Raw genomic sequence first — 19,483 nt, 5'->3', positions numbered from 1 at the left:
TAAAAGAAAAAAGACTGAAAATTCCGTTAAAAAAAGGTTTCTTTTTTTGTTTCTGTTATAAAATTTAGCAAATTAGTAATTTTTCTTAATATGTTTTGGCCAAAATTTATACTGCTACATATCATTGGTAAAAATAACCCAAATCGGTGGATATTATTTGGTCTTTGTGAAAGTTATAGAGTCCAAAAGCTATGGTGCCAATATCTGAAAATTGATCACACCTGAATTACTGACAACCAATCTCATTTCTTGAGACCCTAACATGCCAGAAAAGTACAAATACCCCCCAAATGACCCATTTTTGGAAAGAAGACATTCCAAGGTATTTAGAAAGATGCATGGTGAGTTTTTTGAAGTTGTCATTTTTTTCCCACAATTCTTTGCAAAATCAAGATTTTTTTTTTTCTTTTTTTTTTTTTTTTTTTCACAAAATTGTCATATTAGCAGGTTATTTCTCACACACCGCATATGCATACCACAAATTACACCCCAAAACACATTCTGCTATTACTCCCGAGTACGGAGATACCACATGTGTGAAACATTTACACAGTGTGGCCACATGCAGAGGCTCAACATGCAGGGAGCACCTTCAGGCGTTCTGGAGCACCCAGGCCAATTCTGACATTTCTCTCCTATGTGTAAAAATCATCATTTATTTGCTAGAAAATTACATAGAACCCCAAAACATTATATATGTTTTTTTAGCAAAGACCCTAGAAAATACAATGGCAGTCGTTGCAACTTTTTATCTCGCACGGTATTTGTGCAGCAATTTTTCGAACACCTTTTTTTTGGGAAAAAAAAACAAAACAGTTTTGTGCTTTAAAAAAAAAAAAACAGTAAAGTTAGCCCAATATTTTTACATAATGTGAAAGATGAAGTTATGCCGAGTAAATAGATACCTAACATGTCACCCTTCAAAATTGCACATGCTCGTAAAATGGCGCTAAACTTCGCTACTTAAAAATCCCCATAGGCGACGCTTTAAAAAAATTTTCTGGTTAAATGTTTTGAGTTACAGAGAAGGTCTAGGGCCAAGATTATTGCTCTCGCCCTAACGTTCGCAGCGATACCTCACATGTGTGGTTTGAACACCGTTTTCATATGTGGGTGGGACTTACGTATGCGTTCGCTTCTGCATGCGAGCACACGGGGACAGGGGCGCTTTAAAAATTTTATATTTTTTTTCATTGTTCATTTTACTTTATTTAGTTTAGTTTGACACTTTTTTCCAAAAAATTAATTTTTTGATCACTTTTATTCCTATTACAAGGAATGTAACATCGCTTGTAATAGGAATATGGCATGACATGTCCTCTTTACAGTGAGATATGGGGTCAATAAGACCCCACATCTCACCTCTAGGCTGGGAAGCCTGAAATAATTAAAAAAAAAAACAATCCTGGCTTCAATCGTAGCGGTGAGTCAGTAGAAGCACCGGAGGGCGGCGGGAAGGTCGACCCCTCTCGCCTCCCGTAAGAACGACCAAGCAGTGGAACAGCTGCTATGATCATTCTTTTGGTGTAGGGAATCGCCGGCTGAAAAAGCTGATATCTAAATGATGCCTGTAGATTCACCCATCATTCAGATATCCCCGCACAAAGTCAAGGACGTCATATGATGGCTGGCTGGCGGGCGGGAAGTGGTTAAAACACATTTTTTTTTTTTTTTAACACAAAGTCGTCCATATATACAATATTTCTAACACATAGCATGTACATACCAAAAATTACACCCCAGAATAGATTCTCCTACTCCTCCTAAGTACGGCGATATCACATGTGTGAGACTTCCACAGCCTGTCCACATACAGAGGCAGGGTATTGCACAGGGTATTGCACAGGGTATTGCACAGGGTATTGCACAGGGTATTGCACAGGATATTGCAGAGTATTGCATGGAGGGATGGCTGAGCATGGATGGATGGATTGTGGCTCTGTGTCACAGAGCAACGCTGTGGGGACTACAGATGCAGCCCACAGCGCTGCTGCCATCCGATCTTTCCCCCTCTCCTCTCACACTGTACCGATTGGTACACAGATGGGAAAGAGGAACCGGCATGACACCGGTTTGTTTACAAGTGAACATCCGTCATTTGACGGAGAGATCACATGGTAAATGGCCGCGATCAACGACATCATAGTATGCCCTCCCAGAGTTAAGCAACCGCCCTGTAGCCGTCATTCGGCTATGGGCCGGTTGTTAAGTGGTTAAATAAAAGTCATGGGATCACTGTCCTAAGAATTACATATCCCATTAGCCATACTGCCACAGCACATGCAATCCCCACTGGCTGTTATAAGCATGCTGCCTGCGCTGACGGGCATTGTCATCCCAAAAGAACAACAAAAACACTTGCCCATGCTCCTCCTCAGTTGCCTTGGGAGACACTGTTAATCACTTCAATGCAGAGGTATGCCTTCTGTTTGGTGTCCATGTCGGTGTAATTAAGATCCACATATAGGGCGGTAGTCCTATCCCTGGAAGCATGCAGGTAAGGGTGGCTCTTTTGGGATCCTGCAGGCCAATGGTCCACTCTTAAAAGTAAATGGAGACCGGTGATTGGGGGACCAGATAAAATTGAAGGATAGACTATCAGAAGAATCAGTCACACTGTATATGTAAGATGGCGGCATTGTTACGGCTTTTCGGCTTGCCTTCTTTTTGGTCAGTTATAAATTACATATTCATTTATGTTTAACTGAATTTAATTTTAATCGTGACACTAAAATGCATGTAAACCTTTTATCAATTAAAGAAACCAGTTCAATATCTACCTTCCCTTTATGCCTTCTTTTTCATTTTGTGTAATACTACAGATCAGATGTTTAAGCATTGCTGATGGCCAGTCCTACTTGGCACTAAGTTTGAAATATGGTAGCAAACTGTACCCAATACTAAAAGCTAAATGATATATCTGAGATCCCAAGCAGTAGACCCTCCATTGCTCAAAACTGAGAAGTAAACATTTCCATTTTTATCTTACTCAGTAGGTTGTTATGGGCTCTGTTTTTCTGGGTGGCCAGTGAAACACAGCCTGCTTTCAACACTTACTATTTCAGCTGTATGCAATTGAGGAGTTATCCCGAAATGACTACAGACAGAACAAAATACAGGTAAATGGTCTGAACTTGAAAACGTAAAGAGCAGTACTGTCCAGTGCAATGTACAGCAGCCAACAATTGGTGCTGTCTAAGGTTAATTTGGTGTTATGTCATTGTGATGGAATAATCACCTCACTGAATATGTTATCTGCCTGCTAGGACATGGCATCTTGTGTTAAGAACATTGACAAGGGCAATTTTATACCGTTAAACTCTTTACTCCCTTCACTGATTCCTGTAGGGTGTAGAGGAGACTTGGGTCATATTCACACAGCAAAAATATTCCAGCTGTAGAAAGAATCCAGTTTTTTTTTTTTTTGTACAGTTGAATATACAGGTGGATGGCCTCTGAGCTTATAAAAAGCAACGATCGTCTTATAGTGGCTGCAACCGTTGTTCAGATTTAGTTGTACAGCCAACAGTTACCTGTGTTTAGGGACAAATGATTGCTCCTCGGTACAAGCTGTTTGTGTCAATGGGTGATCATCTGTCCCTAACAGGTAATTGCTCCATGTGTGATTACATCTGAACCCCGGAGGACAGGTAGGGCCGCTGTCAGCCGGTCATTGCTTTGTTCAGGCTAAGCGACTACAACTGTCTACATCCATCTGTATGTCTAGCTGCAGGAATCCACTGGCTTCTTGCTGCAGCTGGAATACTTTTTGCTGTATGAATGCTGCATTAAAACCGCTTAAGCTGTACCCGACAGGGCTGCCCTCTCTCTCCAGCTCTATTCGCCATCGAGCTGGTAGCAGAGGCTCTCTCCGTACTTCCCCACGTATTAAGGGGCTGCGGATTGGCTGGCTGGAGGAGAGGGTGGCGCTGTATGCGGGCAACCTCCTGCTTTTTCTAAATGATGCAGGACCATCGCTGGAGGGTGCTCTCCAGGTTTTAAATGCGTTTGCCCCCCTTACGGGACTACGGGTGAATGAACTGGTGCAAATCACTTTTATTTCCCATTGATCCAGCAGCTCGAGGGGGGCTCCCCCGGATCTTCCACTTCTATGGGTAGAACAATTCAGGTACCTTGAGGTGGAAATATCTAGACAGGCACAGACTACATAACCCTAAATCTGTCTCTGATAATCCAGAAGCTGAAGGCATGGGAGTCCCTGCCCCTATCGTTATTGTGATGCATCAACCTGATCAAAATGAAGGTTTTCCCGAAACTCACCTACCTTTTCAGACATTCGCCACAGTTGATTCCAAAATCTTTTTTTCACCCGGCTCAACCAGTTGTTTTCTTCCTTTATCTGGGGCCCTCAGTCTCCAAGATACTGGTGGTCCACATTGATGCGCCCGGCCTCCCAGGGTGGCCTGGCATTCCCAGACTTTTATATATACTACTTGGCCGCTCAATTGGTTACTGCGGTGTGGTGGCTGAACCCCAATACTACCAACTCTGTGGTGCTACTTGAAGCAGCCATGGTACAGTCACTGGAGGCCTTTAAAATGTTTACTTTTCCGTGGCCTTCGTGCTCCCTATGCACTAACCCTGTCTATGACCACCACTCTCTGGGCATGGGAAGCTGGTCTGAAACTTGAACAGTATCCCAAAAGAGCACATTCCCCAAATGCTGCACTATGGTGTAATCCCAATTTAGACCACATCTACACGTTACCAGAGCCTTAGCCTGGACTAAATTTAATATAAAAATTATTTCCCAAATAGTAGACAACTCCCTGTTCCTCTATCTCTCCTATGTTCTAAATTTAATATCCCAGAATCATATTTCTTTCAATATCTTCAACTCTCCCATGCCTTCAGCTGCCAATTCTCCCACTCTGACCTGCAGCTCATACAAGCCTCTCTGGAAGATGTCCTCAGGTTTGACTGTATAAAAAAAACAACTTCCTAGATATACTCCCATCTCCTTAGATTTTCACTACTAGTCATGGAGAAGCTCTATCCCGCTGACTCCAAGACATCCCGGAACGTGACTGTGATGACTGGAATGATATCTAGGACTTAACATTCCGGTCCTTAGTTTCCCTCAGAGACCGCTTGATACAGTTTAAGCTGATCCACCGGCCCTATTGTACCCCATACAGGTTACATAAAATGAGTTCCTGCTTCCCTCTGGAGTGCTGGAGATGTGGGAGAACTCCGCAAGAGTTTACCCACATTTTCTGGACCTGCCCAGTTATTACTGGGTTTTGGGAGCAATTGTTATCCTGCATACGCTTGGTCAGTGATATTTCCTTACAGTCTTCTATGTCGTTTTGCCTGTTGGGACTCGTTGAGCAGATGATCCCCACGGTGGCTGGGCGTACTATGGTGGGTTTACTCTTTTTCTAGGCTATAAAAGCCATCACACTTCACTGGAAGAAATCGGGCCCACCAACGAGCACTTTCTGGAAACAGCTGGTGAATAGGAGCTTACCCCTCTACAAAGACACATGTACCAGAAAGTGTGATCTAAAGGTTAGCGGAGCCATCCACGGCATAATTAAGATTTTCTGTGTTTGAACGTGCAGTAGTCCTTAGTTGAAATGCTAAACAGAAATTATTTTTCCACAATATACTGTTCTTGGGAGTTTTTTTTACTTGTTATTTTGCCATATGTGGGGGCAAAAAAGTTGGTAATTCCGCTGAACATGATCGCACAAATAAAAGGGAACCTCACCTTTTCTACTTAAAGGTGACATGCACTTTATTGGGTTTGATTCTTTCACAGTGTATACTTAAGTGTCCCGTGAGTGGGCCACCTTTCCTGCTTTCTTTCTGTTGTATGTTGGATATCTGTACGTGTTTATAACACCAATAAAAAGATTTTAAAAAAAAAAAAAATGGTAAGGGTATGGGACTTTTAAGGCACAGTATATTTTGGTAAAATCAAATTTATGCAAAATTGATAAGATTCAAACAAGTTCAGTTCATATAACAATTGATTGCAAAAAAATACAATTGTGTTAAAAAAAAAAAAAAAAAGTCGCGTTCGTTGCACATGATAGTCACATTTACAGCTCAACCTGTTTCTTGGACAAAGTCCTCTTCATCAGGAGTTATCAATATAGACTTTCTATACATGCCATCTAGATGGAATAACAAACTTTTAAGTAATCATATCATGATACAAGGAAATACAATACAATTTAATTGTTAAATACTCTAAATGAAAAATTCTCCCCATGGGGGTGAAAAGGATAGGGGCCAAGAACATGCATACATGTACAGGGGTCCCAATCACTCAGCAGCTCTCTGATCTGCTCCTCCACACTCACTGAGCTGTGAGGGGGTCGCTGAGAGGCTGAGACGGGTGTCAGTCAAGGCACCTGGCGGATCCAGACTTTATTGTAATGACGCGGTGCCTGGACTGATATCCATGACGTCAGCAGAGAGCGGATTTCAGCCCGCTCTCTGCTGAAACCGGGTCACAGGAGTGCAAAACGAATTGCACTCCTGTGATCCATAGGAGAAGCTCAGCCAAACGAGCTTTGACTGGACTTCTCCTTTAAAGTTCATGTGCATGTAAAGGCAGGCATCACAGTACTTTTGACAATATAGTGTTCCATTAAATGTACTGCTGTAGAAAAGAAAAAGCAGTCTGTGTTCTGGAGCAGGCATCACTGCAGCCTCTGCTTTCTTCTATAGAAATCTCTTCCATGTCTTCTTGGTATCCATCCTGCTTGACGCCAGAACCGTTAGATTGAAGATGTTCTACAGCAGCTGATCTCATTAAAACACACCCTGACCGTGCCCTCCTCCTCTAGGAAATTGTTCCCGCCTCCCTCTTCACTGCCTCAGATTAGCCCAGGGTGCAGTGCTTTCTAAAACCAATAATGAGGGAGGCGTGGTCCAGAGGGATAAAACACACCCTATTCCAGTGATGGCGAACCTTGGCTCCCCAGATGTTATGGAACTACCATGATGCTCACCTACACTGCAGAGTGCATGAGCATCATGGGAAATATTGTTCCACAACATCTGGGGTGCCAAGGTTCGCCATCGCTGACCAATTGCTGTGATGCAATGTTAGTGCATGATGGGATATGAAGTTTCCTGGATGGTCACATGATGCTACAGGAAGCCAGGGCTCAGAATGCTTCAGAAAGTTTTGAAAAGAGAGGATGCAGATTCAAGGGTGCCATGGACTAGGTGAGAGATAAGTACATTGGGATTGCTTGGGTAGAAAAGACATTAGCAAAGACTTTCATCTTTTTATGAAAGTGAATATTTTGCTTGGAAAGGTGAACTTTAAATAAGCCGGTACAGCTTATTATCCTGCTTCATGCATATTACATACAGGTCAAAATGCAATTTATTCATTTAGACTGACTGCTTTGTGTGGGGACACAGCTTATCTGACTAAATCTAATCTGTACAATGTTTTTATGCAGTCCGAAAGCAATTTAGTGTGCACAGAAACCAGCTAGATGCATTGTTTGCTTATACACGAAGTAGGGCATGCCTCAGTTTGCCCTTTATAGTAGTTGTATACCCTATTTTTACATTTATAAAAATGTACTGGACTATATAATAAGGCTTACCTGTAGGTAAAATCAATATCTCCTAAACCTATACGGTTTAGGAGATATTCACCTTGCATGCAGCCGCTGACATCAGTGGCGCATGCGCTCTAAAGGTCTGGCGGGTGCTGCCGGTCCTCGCTGGAAAGAAGACTCCCGTGCGCATGAGCGGGAGTGACGAACCCGGAGGACACGCCGAGGGGGAAATGTTAGCTTTAAGGTTAGTGCCTGTACAAGTAAATAGGTATCGCGACCTTTAATTTGTGTGCTTTTAGACAGACAATATATTTTTTAAATCCTCCGGTCCTTTTCTGTATAACCAAGGAAATTGCCACCTTAGCTTATGTTTGGTCTGCAGTTGCTATGGTGCTGCACATGTTATCAGCTATGACAGCAGCTGCTTTTTATGACTTAACAGTTCTTTTGAGTGCTAAATACTAACCATAAGGCCCTGCTAGCACATACTGCGGTGACCACACTTAAAGAACACAGGTGACCACTAGGACACACCTAAAACAATTGTTTTCTGTGTCCTTTTCCTTCTGCAACACACCCTGGAGGTGCAGTGCACTGAGCTGCGATAACATGCAGGCATGCTGCTTTTCATCGCATGGCACAAGACATGATTTCACTTCAAGAACATTTGTACAAAAAAGGTGTAAAAAGAAAGAAGTCATGTTATGATTTGAACCACGTACCACACTGCCCCCTACTGCCTGCTCAGTGCACCTGAAATGTTACTAAACCCGCTGCAGTTTAGTGTGTGGCAGCTGTCCATTGCTGTGTGATATGGGCCTTAACTGGGGCTCATTCAAGGCATGGATTTAATGTAAAGGTGTCTGTTAAATCAATGGGTTTAGTTCTGCTTTAAGTTTGACCTGATGTGTTCATGGGAACAAAAATAAAAACCCATTTCAAAGCCTATGTTTAAAGTACACCTAAAATGAACATTTTCATTGCTATGAGCTTACTGACTTTATCACTACTAAACTCTGTGTTGTTGGTGTGACATAATTGCTTATACACTTGAAACAGTATTTTTTGAGGCTTCACTGTGAAACTTAAACGTGTTGTCCCCTTTTTATAGTTTGCTGATATGTAGAGCTACAGCATAAGGTAGTTGATTTTTGAGGGTTTAGAGGTGTTTGAAAAGCAACTTTGATCCTCCCTAGGCACTGCTGCATTCTCGGAGCGCCTCTTCTAGCAGCTGCACACAATTCTGAGTAACATGACTTGATTGCCTGTCCCAAATGTTGGCAGTCATAATGCTTGCCTTTGGAGGAAAAAACGTAGTCAGTCTGGGATGATGTACTGTCCTGTATCTACTAAACTAGTGCTGAGCAAGGTTGTACAGGTTCTTGTTCAGCCACCCTTTAGGCCTCATACACACAGGTATGCTCTAGATGAGCTGCTAAAGGTTGGCAGGAAAAAATGTCTCTAATATTGTATTATTGTATTAATTTGCATGTATTTATGCATGTTTACAGGCATATGGCATTTGTGTATTTGAGTGTAAACTCCTTCTGTTGGCTACAATATTTATTCTAGCCACTACAATAAATTTACACGCATATGGACTAGTGTATGCCTATGAACGCCTCACCAAGCGCAGCTTTGGGGCATGTTATTTTTCCCTGAAAGATGCACTCAAATATGTGCATAATGCGCATGACCACATTAAATAACATGCAACATGCAACTGCGTTAATCAGCAGTGCCATTTTTTTTCTGCTTTTGTGCTGGAGCCTTAAAGCGGTTGTAAACTGCGGCTGGTAAAAAAAAAAAAAAAACACAATTTTGCATCATTATGGAATACTTTCCTCCTGGGGTCACTGCTGAGAGAGCTGACCTTTACCCCCCGTTCTTCCGGGTTCATGGTTCCGGTTGTGTTATTGGCCCGGAGCCGTGATGATGCGCAAGAGCTCTCAGTTCCGGCACGAAGCTCTGAAGTTCCAGCAAGGTATGCCGGACCTCCAGACAGCATGCACCAGTGATGTCACTGACTGTATGCAGGGTGACTATCTCCTTAAATGGTGCATGTTTAGGAGATATTCATTTCACCTACAGGCAAGCTTTATTATAGGCTTACCTGTAGGTAAACATAACAAAGCAGGCTTTACTACCGCTTTAAGGACCAGTTCACACCACATGCAGTCCAGTGTGTTTTTTTTCTGCCTCAAAAATTTATAGAAAGTAGGTTTTAGGGTTTTCAATGGCATGGTAAACACCAGTGCTTTCCAGTTCGAGAGAAAAAGTAGAACATGCTGCATTTTGTCTGTACTGGAAGGTGGAAAAGCGCATCAAAAACACATTGGAACACACATTTCCTTATTTAAGGTTAAGAAAAAAGAGGGGGAAAAATTGCACTGGACTGCATCAAAAACGCACATGCAGAATAGCATCTGGAACATACCTGGGCTGCGTTTCTATTATGTGTAGATGGCCTTAGAGTAGTCTCTTCTATTCACTATACTGTTAGGAACACCAGGTACCGAGCACGTTCACCATCTAGCTGTACCTTGCACAACTGAAGTGCCTCTCATTAATACTTGTGAGCAAGTACTGTTATTGTAGCCACTCAAACTCAACTGGTCAAATAACATTTCTTTAGTTTTGCATTGTGGGGAAGGGTTGTTAATCTGTTTTTTTATTGCTCTGTCCCAGTGGCGGAGATTCCCCTTATTTCTTGTCCTAAAGACTGCTTTTTACTAGGACATAAAGTGTGGAAATCTTCTCATTGGGGACCTAGACTGTAATCAAAAATGTATGAGGTTTTAACCCTTTCTCACTTTTCTGTAGATGCAATATGGAGAATTTCCCTCACTTCCTATCCTAATGACCACCTATTAATGGGAGAGGAAGCGAGGAAAAATCTTCTTTAACCATTTCCATACCGGGCCTATTCTGGCACTTCTCTGCTACATGTAAAAATCATTTTTTTTTGCTAGAAAATTACTCAGAACCCCCAAACATTATATATGTTTTTTTAGCAGACACCCTGGGGAATAAAATGGCAGTCATTGCAACTTTTTATCTCGCACGGTATTTGCGCAATAATATTTCAAACGCCTTTTTAAAAAAAAAAAAAAAACTGTTTCATGAATTAAAAAAATAAGAAAAAAAACCAGTAAAGTTAACCCAATTTTTTTGTATAATGTGAACGATGATGTTATGCTGAGTAAATAGATACCTAACATGTCACACTTAAAAATTGCGCACACTCGTGGAATGACACCAAACTTCGGTACCATATATACTCGAATATAAGTCGAATTTTTCAGCCCTTTTTTTTGGGCTGAAAGTGCCCCCCTCGACTTATACTCGAGTCACCACCGTCTGTCTGCATGATCAGCGTGTAATGCAGGCAGACAGCAGCCAGCGTGTGATAATACCGTTCGGAGGCTATTCCAGCTTTCAAAAGCCGTGCCTCCTGCTCGTCTGTGATAGGCTGAACACCCCATTTCCCAGCTGTCAGAGTGTACAGCCTATCACGGACATTCTCTCATCCTCGTCCGTGGTATGAGAATGAGAGAATATCCGTGATAGGCTGACCGCTGACTGCTGAGTGTTGTGCCTATCACAGACGAGGTGGAGGCGCGGCTTTTGAACAGTGGAATGGCCGCCGAAGTGTATTATCACACGCTGATCGGAGGATGGAGATCGCCACAGGGAGGTTGCACAGGACACAGGTAGGCTGCACAGGGACACATGCACAGGATACAGGGACACATGCACAGGACACAGGGACACATACACATGTACAGGACACAGGGACACATACACATGTACAGGACACATGCACAGGACACATGCACGGACACAGGACACATGCACGGACACAGGACACATGCACGGACACAGGACACATGCACGGACACAGGACACATGCACGGACACAGGACACATGCACGGACACAGGACACATGCACGGACACAGGACACAGACACAGGACACAGGACACAGACACAGGACACAGGACACGGACACAGGACACAGGACACAGGACACAGGTAGGCTGCACAGGACACAGGGAGGCATGCAGCTGCAGATGGGCATTGTTGACCCTCTTTTTTCACTTACAGTAGCTGCTGCATTTCTCACCCTCCTCTTATACTCGGGTCAATAGGTTTTTCCCAGTTTTTTGTGGTAAATTAGGAGCCTCGACTTCTACTCGGATCAACTTATACTCGAGTATATACGGTCCTTAAAAATCTCCATAGGCGACGCTTTGAACATTTTTACAGATTACCAGTTTAGCATTAGAGATGGTCTAGTGCTAGAATTGTTTCACATGCCCTAACGCACGCGGTGATACCTGACATGTGTGGTTTGAATGGCATTTACATATGTGGGCGGGACTTGCATGTGCGTTCGCTTCTGAGCGCGACCTACTGGGGACAGGGACGTTTTTTAAAAACATTTTTATTATTATTTTTATTTTACTTAATTTTTTTTATTTTTACACTTTAATTTAAATTTTTATTTTTTTGATCACTTTTATTCCTATTACAAGGAATGTAAACATCCCAAAGCACCTTGTGCCCATGTTGATGAGGACAAGGGTCTCTTCCCGACAACCCTTGCCCTGTGGTTTTCGGGGTTTGCGGGCGGGGACTTATAGTGATCTGGGAGCCCCCCAGATCATGGCTCCCCACCCTAGGTGAATGAGTATGGGGCAGCAAAAGAAGAGAAGATAGCAGAGAAGACCAAGCAAAAAGAGCAGAAGATAGCGGAGTAGACCCAGCAAAAGAGCAGAAAATATCGGAGAAGACCCAGCAAGAGAGCAGAAAATAGCGGAGAGAGGGGAGAAGAGCCGGAGCTGTTTTAAAAAAAAACTGTGTAGTTTTCTTTATTTTGACACTTTTTTATTTAGGTGAATGGGTAGAGGTACGATGTACCCCATACTCATTCACCTTGGGTGGGGGGCCGTGATCTGGGGGCCCCTTCTTAAAGGGGATTTCCAGATCACTATTACTCCCCGCACGCCAACCCCGACAACCACTGGGCAAAGATTGTCCGGAAGAGACCCTTGTCCTCATCAACATGGGGACAAGGTGCTTTGGGGTGGGGGGGGGCCACAGGGGCCCCCTCTGCCCCAAAGCACCCACCCCCCATTTTGAGGGCATGTGGCCTGGTATGGTGGTCCAGGAGGGGGGTAGTGCTAGCTCGTCCCCCCCCCCCCCTTTTCTGACCTGCCGGGCTGCATGCTCGGATAAAGGCCTGGAATGGATCTTGGGGGGAACCTCACGCAAAATTTTGTCTGGGTTCCCCTTCAAGATTCTCAGCACACAAGTCTGCACCGCAAGTCGGATCATCTTGATCCAACTTCTGGTGAGACTTCTATTCAAATTCATGGGCTCCATTGATTTTGAATAGAGACAGAGAAACGCGGCTGAAAGCTAGCATGGCTAATATTGACGCCAATGCACAACGCAAAAAAAATATTGTTTTTAACGCCGCTTTTTTCCTAGCGTCGGTATTAGCTTTGCAGCTCGTTTTTTAAAACATCCGTGGGCATGTAGCCTAAGAGTTTCCAAGGCTCTGTGATGGTGTAAATGCCCTATTTGCTCTGGGCTATATGCTTGCTGACAAAAAGCAGATGACTTGGTTTTCACTTTTTCTTGGACTATGAACATAATTGCGTGTTTACATTTTTTTTTTTCTTTTCCCCTCTGTAGTCTTCAGAGAATTTTACCCGTGATCAGCAGATCCCAGGTGTAGTGTCAGGCTCCTGAAGACCTTGCCTACAGCTTCCTGCCCATACTTCTGTTTGCAAGCTGTAGGAAGTGTCAGTAATCTACAAGAGCATTCACCAGTACCCTCGCAATTCACTGAGAACCTCCAAGCCCTATGCTGCAGTGTGACAGAGAGGACTTGTTCATTCATTCACAGACTCCTGTGAATGAATGGCATGGCTGTGTGGGCGGAGCCCCAAACAGCTACACTGTTTAACATGTGCGGGGGTGCCTGCTGTCATGCGATATGGGGTGGGGGAGTGGGCAGGGGCTATTTAACAACATGTTACTAAACAGCACCTAACACCAACCCCCCCCCCCACCCCCCCCAGTAACATGTCACTGAAGGTGAACTTGGCCTTTAACCGCTTCCGGACCACTCCACGTATATTAACTGCGGCCGGGTGGCCCGAGTGCGCAAAATCACGTACCTGTACGTGTTTTCATGCACGTGGTTTAGGGGGTATGCCGCTTTACAAACTGGAAGCAGCGGGTCCGGCCGCCACGACCCGCCGATCGTTCACAGGAGAGACGGATCAGTGGTGTGCCGATGTAAATAAAGCACACCGCTTATCTCTCAGGGAGGAAAACTGAGAGATCGCGTTTGTTAGGCTGAATCACGATCTCTCTTTTCCACCAGTGTAACACTCCCTCCCACAGTTAGAAACACCTCCCAGGGAACACATTTAACCATTTGTACGCCCCCTAGTGTTATCTCCTTCCCTGCCAGTGTCATTTAAAAAGTAATCAGTGTATTTTTATAGCACTGATCGCTTTTTAAATGTTACTGGTCCCAAAAAAGTGTCAGTTGTCCGATCTGTCTGCCACAATGTCGCAGTCCCGCTAAGAATTGCTGATCACCGCTATTGCTAGTAAAAAAAAAATAAAAAATAAAAATGCCATAAAAATATCCCATAGTTTGTTGACACTATAACTTTTGCGCAAACCAATCATTATACGCTTATTGTTTTTTTAACCAAAAATATGTAGAAGAATACATGTTGACCTAAATTGATGAAGAAATTTAGTTTTTTTTTACATTTTTTTTTTCTTTTGGATATGTATTATAGCAGAGAGTAAAATATATATAGATATATAGATATATATATATATATATATATATAATATATATATATTTTTTTTTAATTGTTGGTCTTTTTTTTGTTTATAGTGCACAAAATAAAAACTGCAAAGGTGATCAAATACCACCAAAAGAAAGCTCTATTTGTGGGACATTCAGTTTAAAATAGAAATGAAAGGCAAAACGTTTGTGTATAAGTAGAAAAAAAACGTTGTAAATACTCCCCCCCCCCCCTTTTTAATTTTTATAAGCGATCACATGCATAAGAGCCGAGGGGAGGAGCAACAGCAGCACACTGATCTTCCCAGTGAAAGGCTATGCAGGGGGGGGGGGGCAGACTGAGTTCCCAGCATAGCTAGAGAACTGACCATGCTGTGTGATCATTTTTTAATAGGACAGCAGAGGGATTGGCAGAGACATCGGAGATTTCACACAAATGAAGAAATATAAAGAGAACTGGTTACTTTTTCATACAAGTACATGGTACGGCAGGCACATATCAGGAATTTGAAATGTTGGGCTTACATATTCTTTAAAGAGGAAGTAAACCCTGATGGGTTTTACTTCCTCTTTTTCTCGCTGCTGCAGCCTGCAAATGAAAAGCATAATGCATACTAGCCCATTATGTGCCACTTACCTGCAAAAGAATCCAGCAATGTCCCATGTGTGGGCAGCGTCCATCTTCTGGCCCTCTTCCTTCTGGGCCGCGGACTCCGGCTCTGTGATTCGCCAAAGCCCTGTGACGTCACTCCCACGCATGCGCACGGGAGCCGCGACTAACGGCATAGGCTAGGGAAGAAACGGCACTTTGTTTAGCTTCTTCCCTGCGCATGTGCCGTTGGAATTTCCGGCGGACTACAAGTGAAATATCTCCTAAACGGCGCACGTTTAGGAGATATTTCCACTACCTATGGGTAAGCCTTATTCTAGGCTTACCTATAGGTTAAAGTCTAAAAAGTGGGTTTACAAGCACTTTAAAGTGTGAGTAAACTTGTTTCTGCTACTTTCACCATCAGGTAAGCTTATAATAAAGCTTAACTGTAGGTGAAATTAAAATCTCCTAAACGTGCACCTTAATAGTAGATGGTGACAAACGCATGCACTGTAAAAGGTCGGCATTCTCATGCTGTCCCTTCAGAGCCCTGTGCCACAGTCATGATTCATGTACAGGAGTGACGTTATCGTGGCTTAGCCATTCAAGCAGCTGAACACTGAAGGAAGACGTGGTGGAACAGCGGTGACAGCGTGTCGCTGAAGGGCTTTGTTTTAAGCAAAGTCTCTCATAATGTGCTAGTAAACAATGCATACTAGCACGTTATAACACTATCTTGAAGTAGGACTGGACCTTTTTTTTTAATCTCCAGCATTTACTACCACTTTAAGTACTTTTTGCCTTTTATACTGTCGGTCTAATGTGCATACCCGTCGTCATGATGTTGGAACGCAATGCGTATATTTTGTTGTGATGGTTTTACCCTCTATCACCCTGCTCTTATTTTGGGCGTAATCTATTCTTAGTGAGGTGCTTTTCTGCAGATATTGACTTCTGCTATCTCAGAAAACATGTATGTAAACCACAACGTCTTTCCTGAGATATGTTAATCTAGGGCCACGTAATGTGGCATCCATGGAATGTTTAACCTACCTGTTGTGCTTCGCCATTCTTCACATAGTCCAGAAAAAAAGGTGCTACCACAGCACAAGCGGCTAATGAGCAGCTACATTCTTCCGGGAACAACTGTCAGCTTGCTGTCTTTCTTCTTGTATCTTCAGCAGCTGTTCAGATCAGCAGAGCCACCTCACAGATCCTTGGAACAGGCACTTAATGCAAGCATTTCAGAAATGTCCCAAAATGCCAGCGTCTAACCCAAAACTGCATACTTTAAATACTTACACAGGTCTTTAATAAATGGATCTTTTATTGAATACCAGAGTTCTCTACTCTTGTTCCAGCATTTACATATAGACAATTGAGATTTTATACAATAATTGTGAAGAAACTTTAGAGGCAAAACTTATGGGGAGAGGATGTAGAACCCCTGTCAAGTTTCTGCTGCGTCTGTGCCCCCCGTTAGGGAGATTCTCCCTCTCTCTATTTGTCATATTTACCATTATCATCAAAAGTGAAAGTAAAAGAAAATCCCAAATGTAGGGTTGTCCCCAGAAAAGTAATAGAGGGGAAATCTTCCAATGGGGACTCTAGTTCTGGTGACCTTAAAGTCTCCAAGGGATTCCCTCAATTTGCTGATTTTTTTTTTTTTTCCATCCCTTATTCTTTTCACAATAAGAAAAAAAAAAAGTTTTGCCTATTCTACTTTAAATATAGGTGTAATGCATAAAATTATACACTGTATACAGGTATCATTAAATAACACAAGTATGCGACAATCTGCAATTATTGATCAGTCGCTGGCTATTTCTATGAAATAACTACAGATAATGATGCCTGGCGATTTCAGCCTGTTATTTAAAACAGGTAATTTCTGTGTTTTTAGATTGTACCACCAGAGGGCAGCAGAGGATAAAATACATTTCTTTTTTCTGTCTAAATGAAGTTGGAATTTTATTTTATGTCTGTCTTCCACCTACTCTTCCTTCATACCAAGGACGGACATTCACTCATCAGATAAATTGATGTGTCAGTATTCTTCTCTTACGTAATAAAAGCAAAATTTACAATAACAACTCTTTGTTGTACCATATAAATTCTTTAAACAAAAAGCTGAAAAAAATAAGTCCTAAAATATTTCCTATTGTTAAACTTTTTTTTTTTTTTTTTTGGGTCGTGTACAAATTCAGATCTCACCACCTGCCTCCCTTTTATAAATGTTAGTGTCCTGAGTTGCAGGACCACTTGTGGAATGCAAACTTTGCAGTGTGACTAGTGAAGGGGCAGACTGCATTATACTGTACAGTAATTGCTCCTCTCTTGCTATGGGAGGGACTGGCAGCTGCCTGAATGACAGGAGCAGTCTGCTCCCCATTTGGAGTTTATAATTCCTTGCTATACTCGGACAGCATGTACTTCAGCAAGCCACACATAGGTCAGAACAGCACAGGGACAACTTGAAAGACAGGAAGAGAAGGCCTTGGGATTTTCGAGAGCCACTTTGGGCTCTTCTGTACAGGAAGCCATCAGATGGTGAATATGAACGTTTCTGTATGTTAGTATCAGCGAGCAAGAGTCACTCAAGGATGTCCAAGTCTGATAAAGCTACCCTAAATTATGATTTGGTCCCCATTGATCTCACAAGCACTAAAGAAAGTTTGCCACACCAAACCGTGATGAAAACCTTTTGTATCAGCATCATAGCCCACGGCCTGCCTTTTTGCCGCAGACGGGTGAGTATTTGGCTTTTATTCTGGAAACTGTCTAACCGCGAGTATGTTAGTATTTCTGATTCAGAAGAAAATGTTCTCCTTTTTCTGAGATATCACTTCCTGAATACAGACCCAGCAGTATTCATTTCAATTTTGTGCAGTTTATCAGTTATTGTCAAAGATGTGCTTTGATACTGCTAGCCATTCATTTAGGTGTTCTAGGCTGCAGACAGATTTTACAGCAGGTTTGTCTTGCAATTATTTTGCTGAATGTAAACGCTTTACAAATTTCACAAGCTTACCAAGCACTCTGGTTAACCACTTTAGAGCTCGCATAAATAAAAATAGCAAGTCGCTATGCAACGCTCGAGATATAGTTTAAATATAGATAATCCTGAGTGCTTCGTCTGTGGCTTTGTACTGTCATTTTCAATATTCGGAAAGGTTACCCCTTGAGCTGTAGTGTTGTAACTTTACAAAGTAAGGTTATTGTGTGCCAGTACGTTTCGGCCCCTGTTTATACATAGGCCCTATAGACGATTTGTTAGGTTACTATTGAATCATTTATTTGTAGCCATTTTTTTCTTCTAAAGAAATAGTTACGTATAGCGCGTATAGTACATTTTTCAAAACAATCTTAATGTTTCCGTAGCTTATCTGTAGTTTATTTTATTTCTAATTCAAGAACAGATTTGTTCTCTGTAAGCAGTTTGTGTAGTAAATTAGCAACCAAACATCTGTACACGTTTAAAAAATGCCCGTAATGTTTCTAACAAGTTCTGCGCCCATTAAGTTGAATTTATTTGCTAAATTAGTAGTCTATTTGCAGCACAGGAAATGGGCAGACAGTCACAATTTGCCCCAATGACGGAACAAAACCCAAGCAGCTGATTTGGTCACACAACAGACCTAAAGATTTTTGCTAACGTTTTGTTAATATATATTTATATTTGATTTGATAAGCAACTGTGTTAATTTCTCTCATTGAGTCTAGATTTGTGATTTAATTCTTACAAATAAGATATTGTACTATATTTTTGTTGGTTTGGTTTAAATATGGCTGCCAGTCAGTAATTCCTTATAAAGTGTTACGCACTTATTTTCCCTGTTGAGCGAATTCATGAACTATTCCAGGGGCACACCGGTCGAATCTAGGATCCATCAGAGGCCAACTAATGCTTTCATTATAGAAGTAGTAATTTGGTGCCAGCAGTATGATTTAGGTTATGAGATCGTTCTGTTCAGCTTGTGTACATCTCGTGTATTACTTATATTGAGCGTCCATCAAGCCGATGACTATACATGGGCATAGGGCACGGAGTCTGCCAACTCCATTTTGTACTTCATTTCATCGAAGCACCCAGCTTCTATTCTAGATGTTGCAACTAACAGCAATATGATATTCGTTTATTAAAGCCTTCTAGTTTTAGGTGGAGAGGTAGTCAGCAGAATGTGCGTATACAGCAACAAAATGTAAAATTATTTAGGTTTTCTTGAGTTTTGTATTGACTCACAATATATGGGCATATATACAGGATTCCCTGCTGGTAAATCTACCTGGCACATAGGGTTTTTTTAAATTATAGGGAATGATTAACCTTCTGGAAATGTTTGGCGAATGTCACATTCACTGCTTTATAAATATGTCCCACAACTTGTCAGTCCACTGAAGGGCAGATTTTAGTTACTGGTGGAGCAGAGTCAGCTGAGCTAGCCCCTTGCTTCTTACACATACATTTCTGTATACTCCAGCAATCAGATCTTAGTT

The 19,483-nt window shown here is 42.2% G+C and overlaps 1 protein-coding gene across 7 annotated transcripts in view; it reads left to right on the top strand.

The window, feature by feature from the left end:
* Positions 1-19,483, top strand: part of FBXW7 (F-box and WD repeat domain containing 7) — a 350,901-nt gene that overhangs the window by 167,134 nt on the left and 164,284 nt on the right. The window contains exon 1 of one of the 7 annotated variants that reach the window (XM_073605122.1): positions 17,375-17,736. The exons of the other annotated variants lie outside the window; for them this stretch is intronic. Within the exon in view, the coding sequence (XP_073461223.1) occupies positions 17,557-17,736 (180 nt within the window). The 5' untranslated portion in view covers positions 17,375-17,556. Of the gene's footprint in view, positions 1-17,374; positions 17,737-19,483 lie in introns of those variants that run through there. 7 annotated transcript variants of the gene reach the window in all.

This window comes from Aquarana catesbeiana, linkage group LG01 (genome assembly GCF_042186555.1).
Source record: "Aquarana catesbeiana isolate 2022-GZ linkage group LG01, ASM4218655v1, whole genome shotgun sequence".
NCBI lineage: Eukaryota > Metazoa > Chordata > Amphibia > Anura > Ranidae > Aquarana > Aquarana catesbeiana.
The sequence above is the reverse complement of the archived record's forward strand: the minus strand, read 5'-3'. Positions and strand labels throughout refer to the sequence as shown.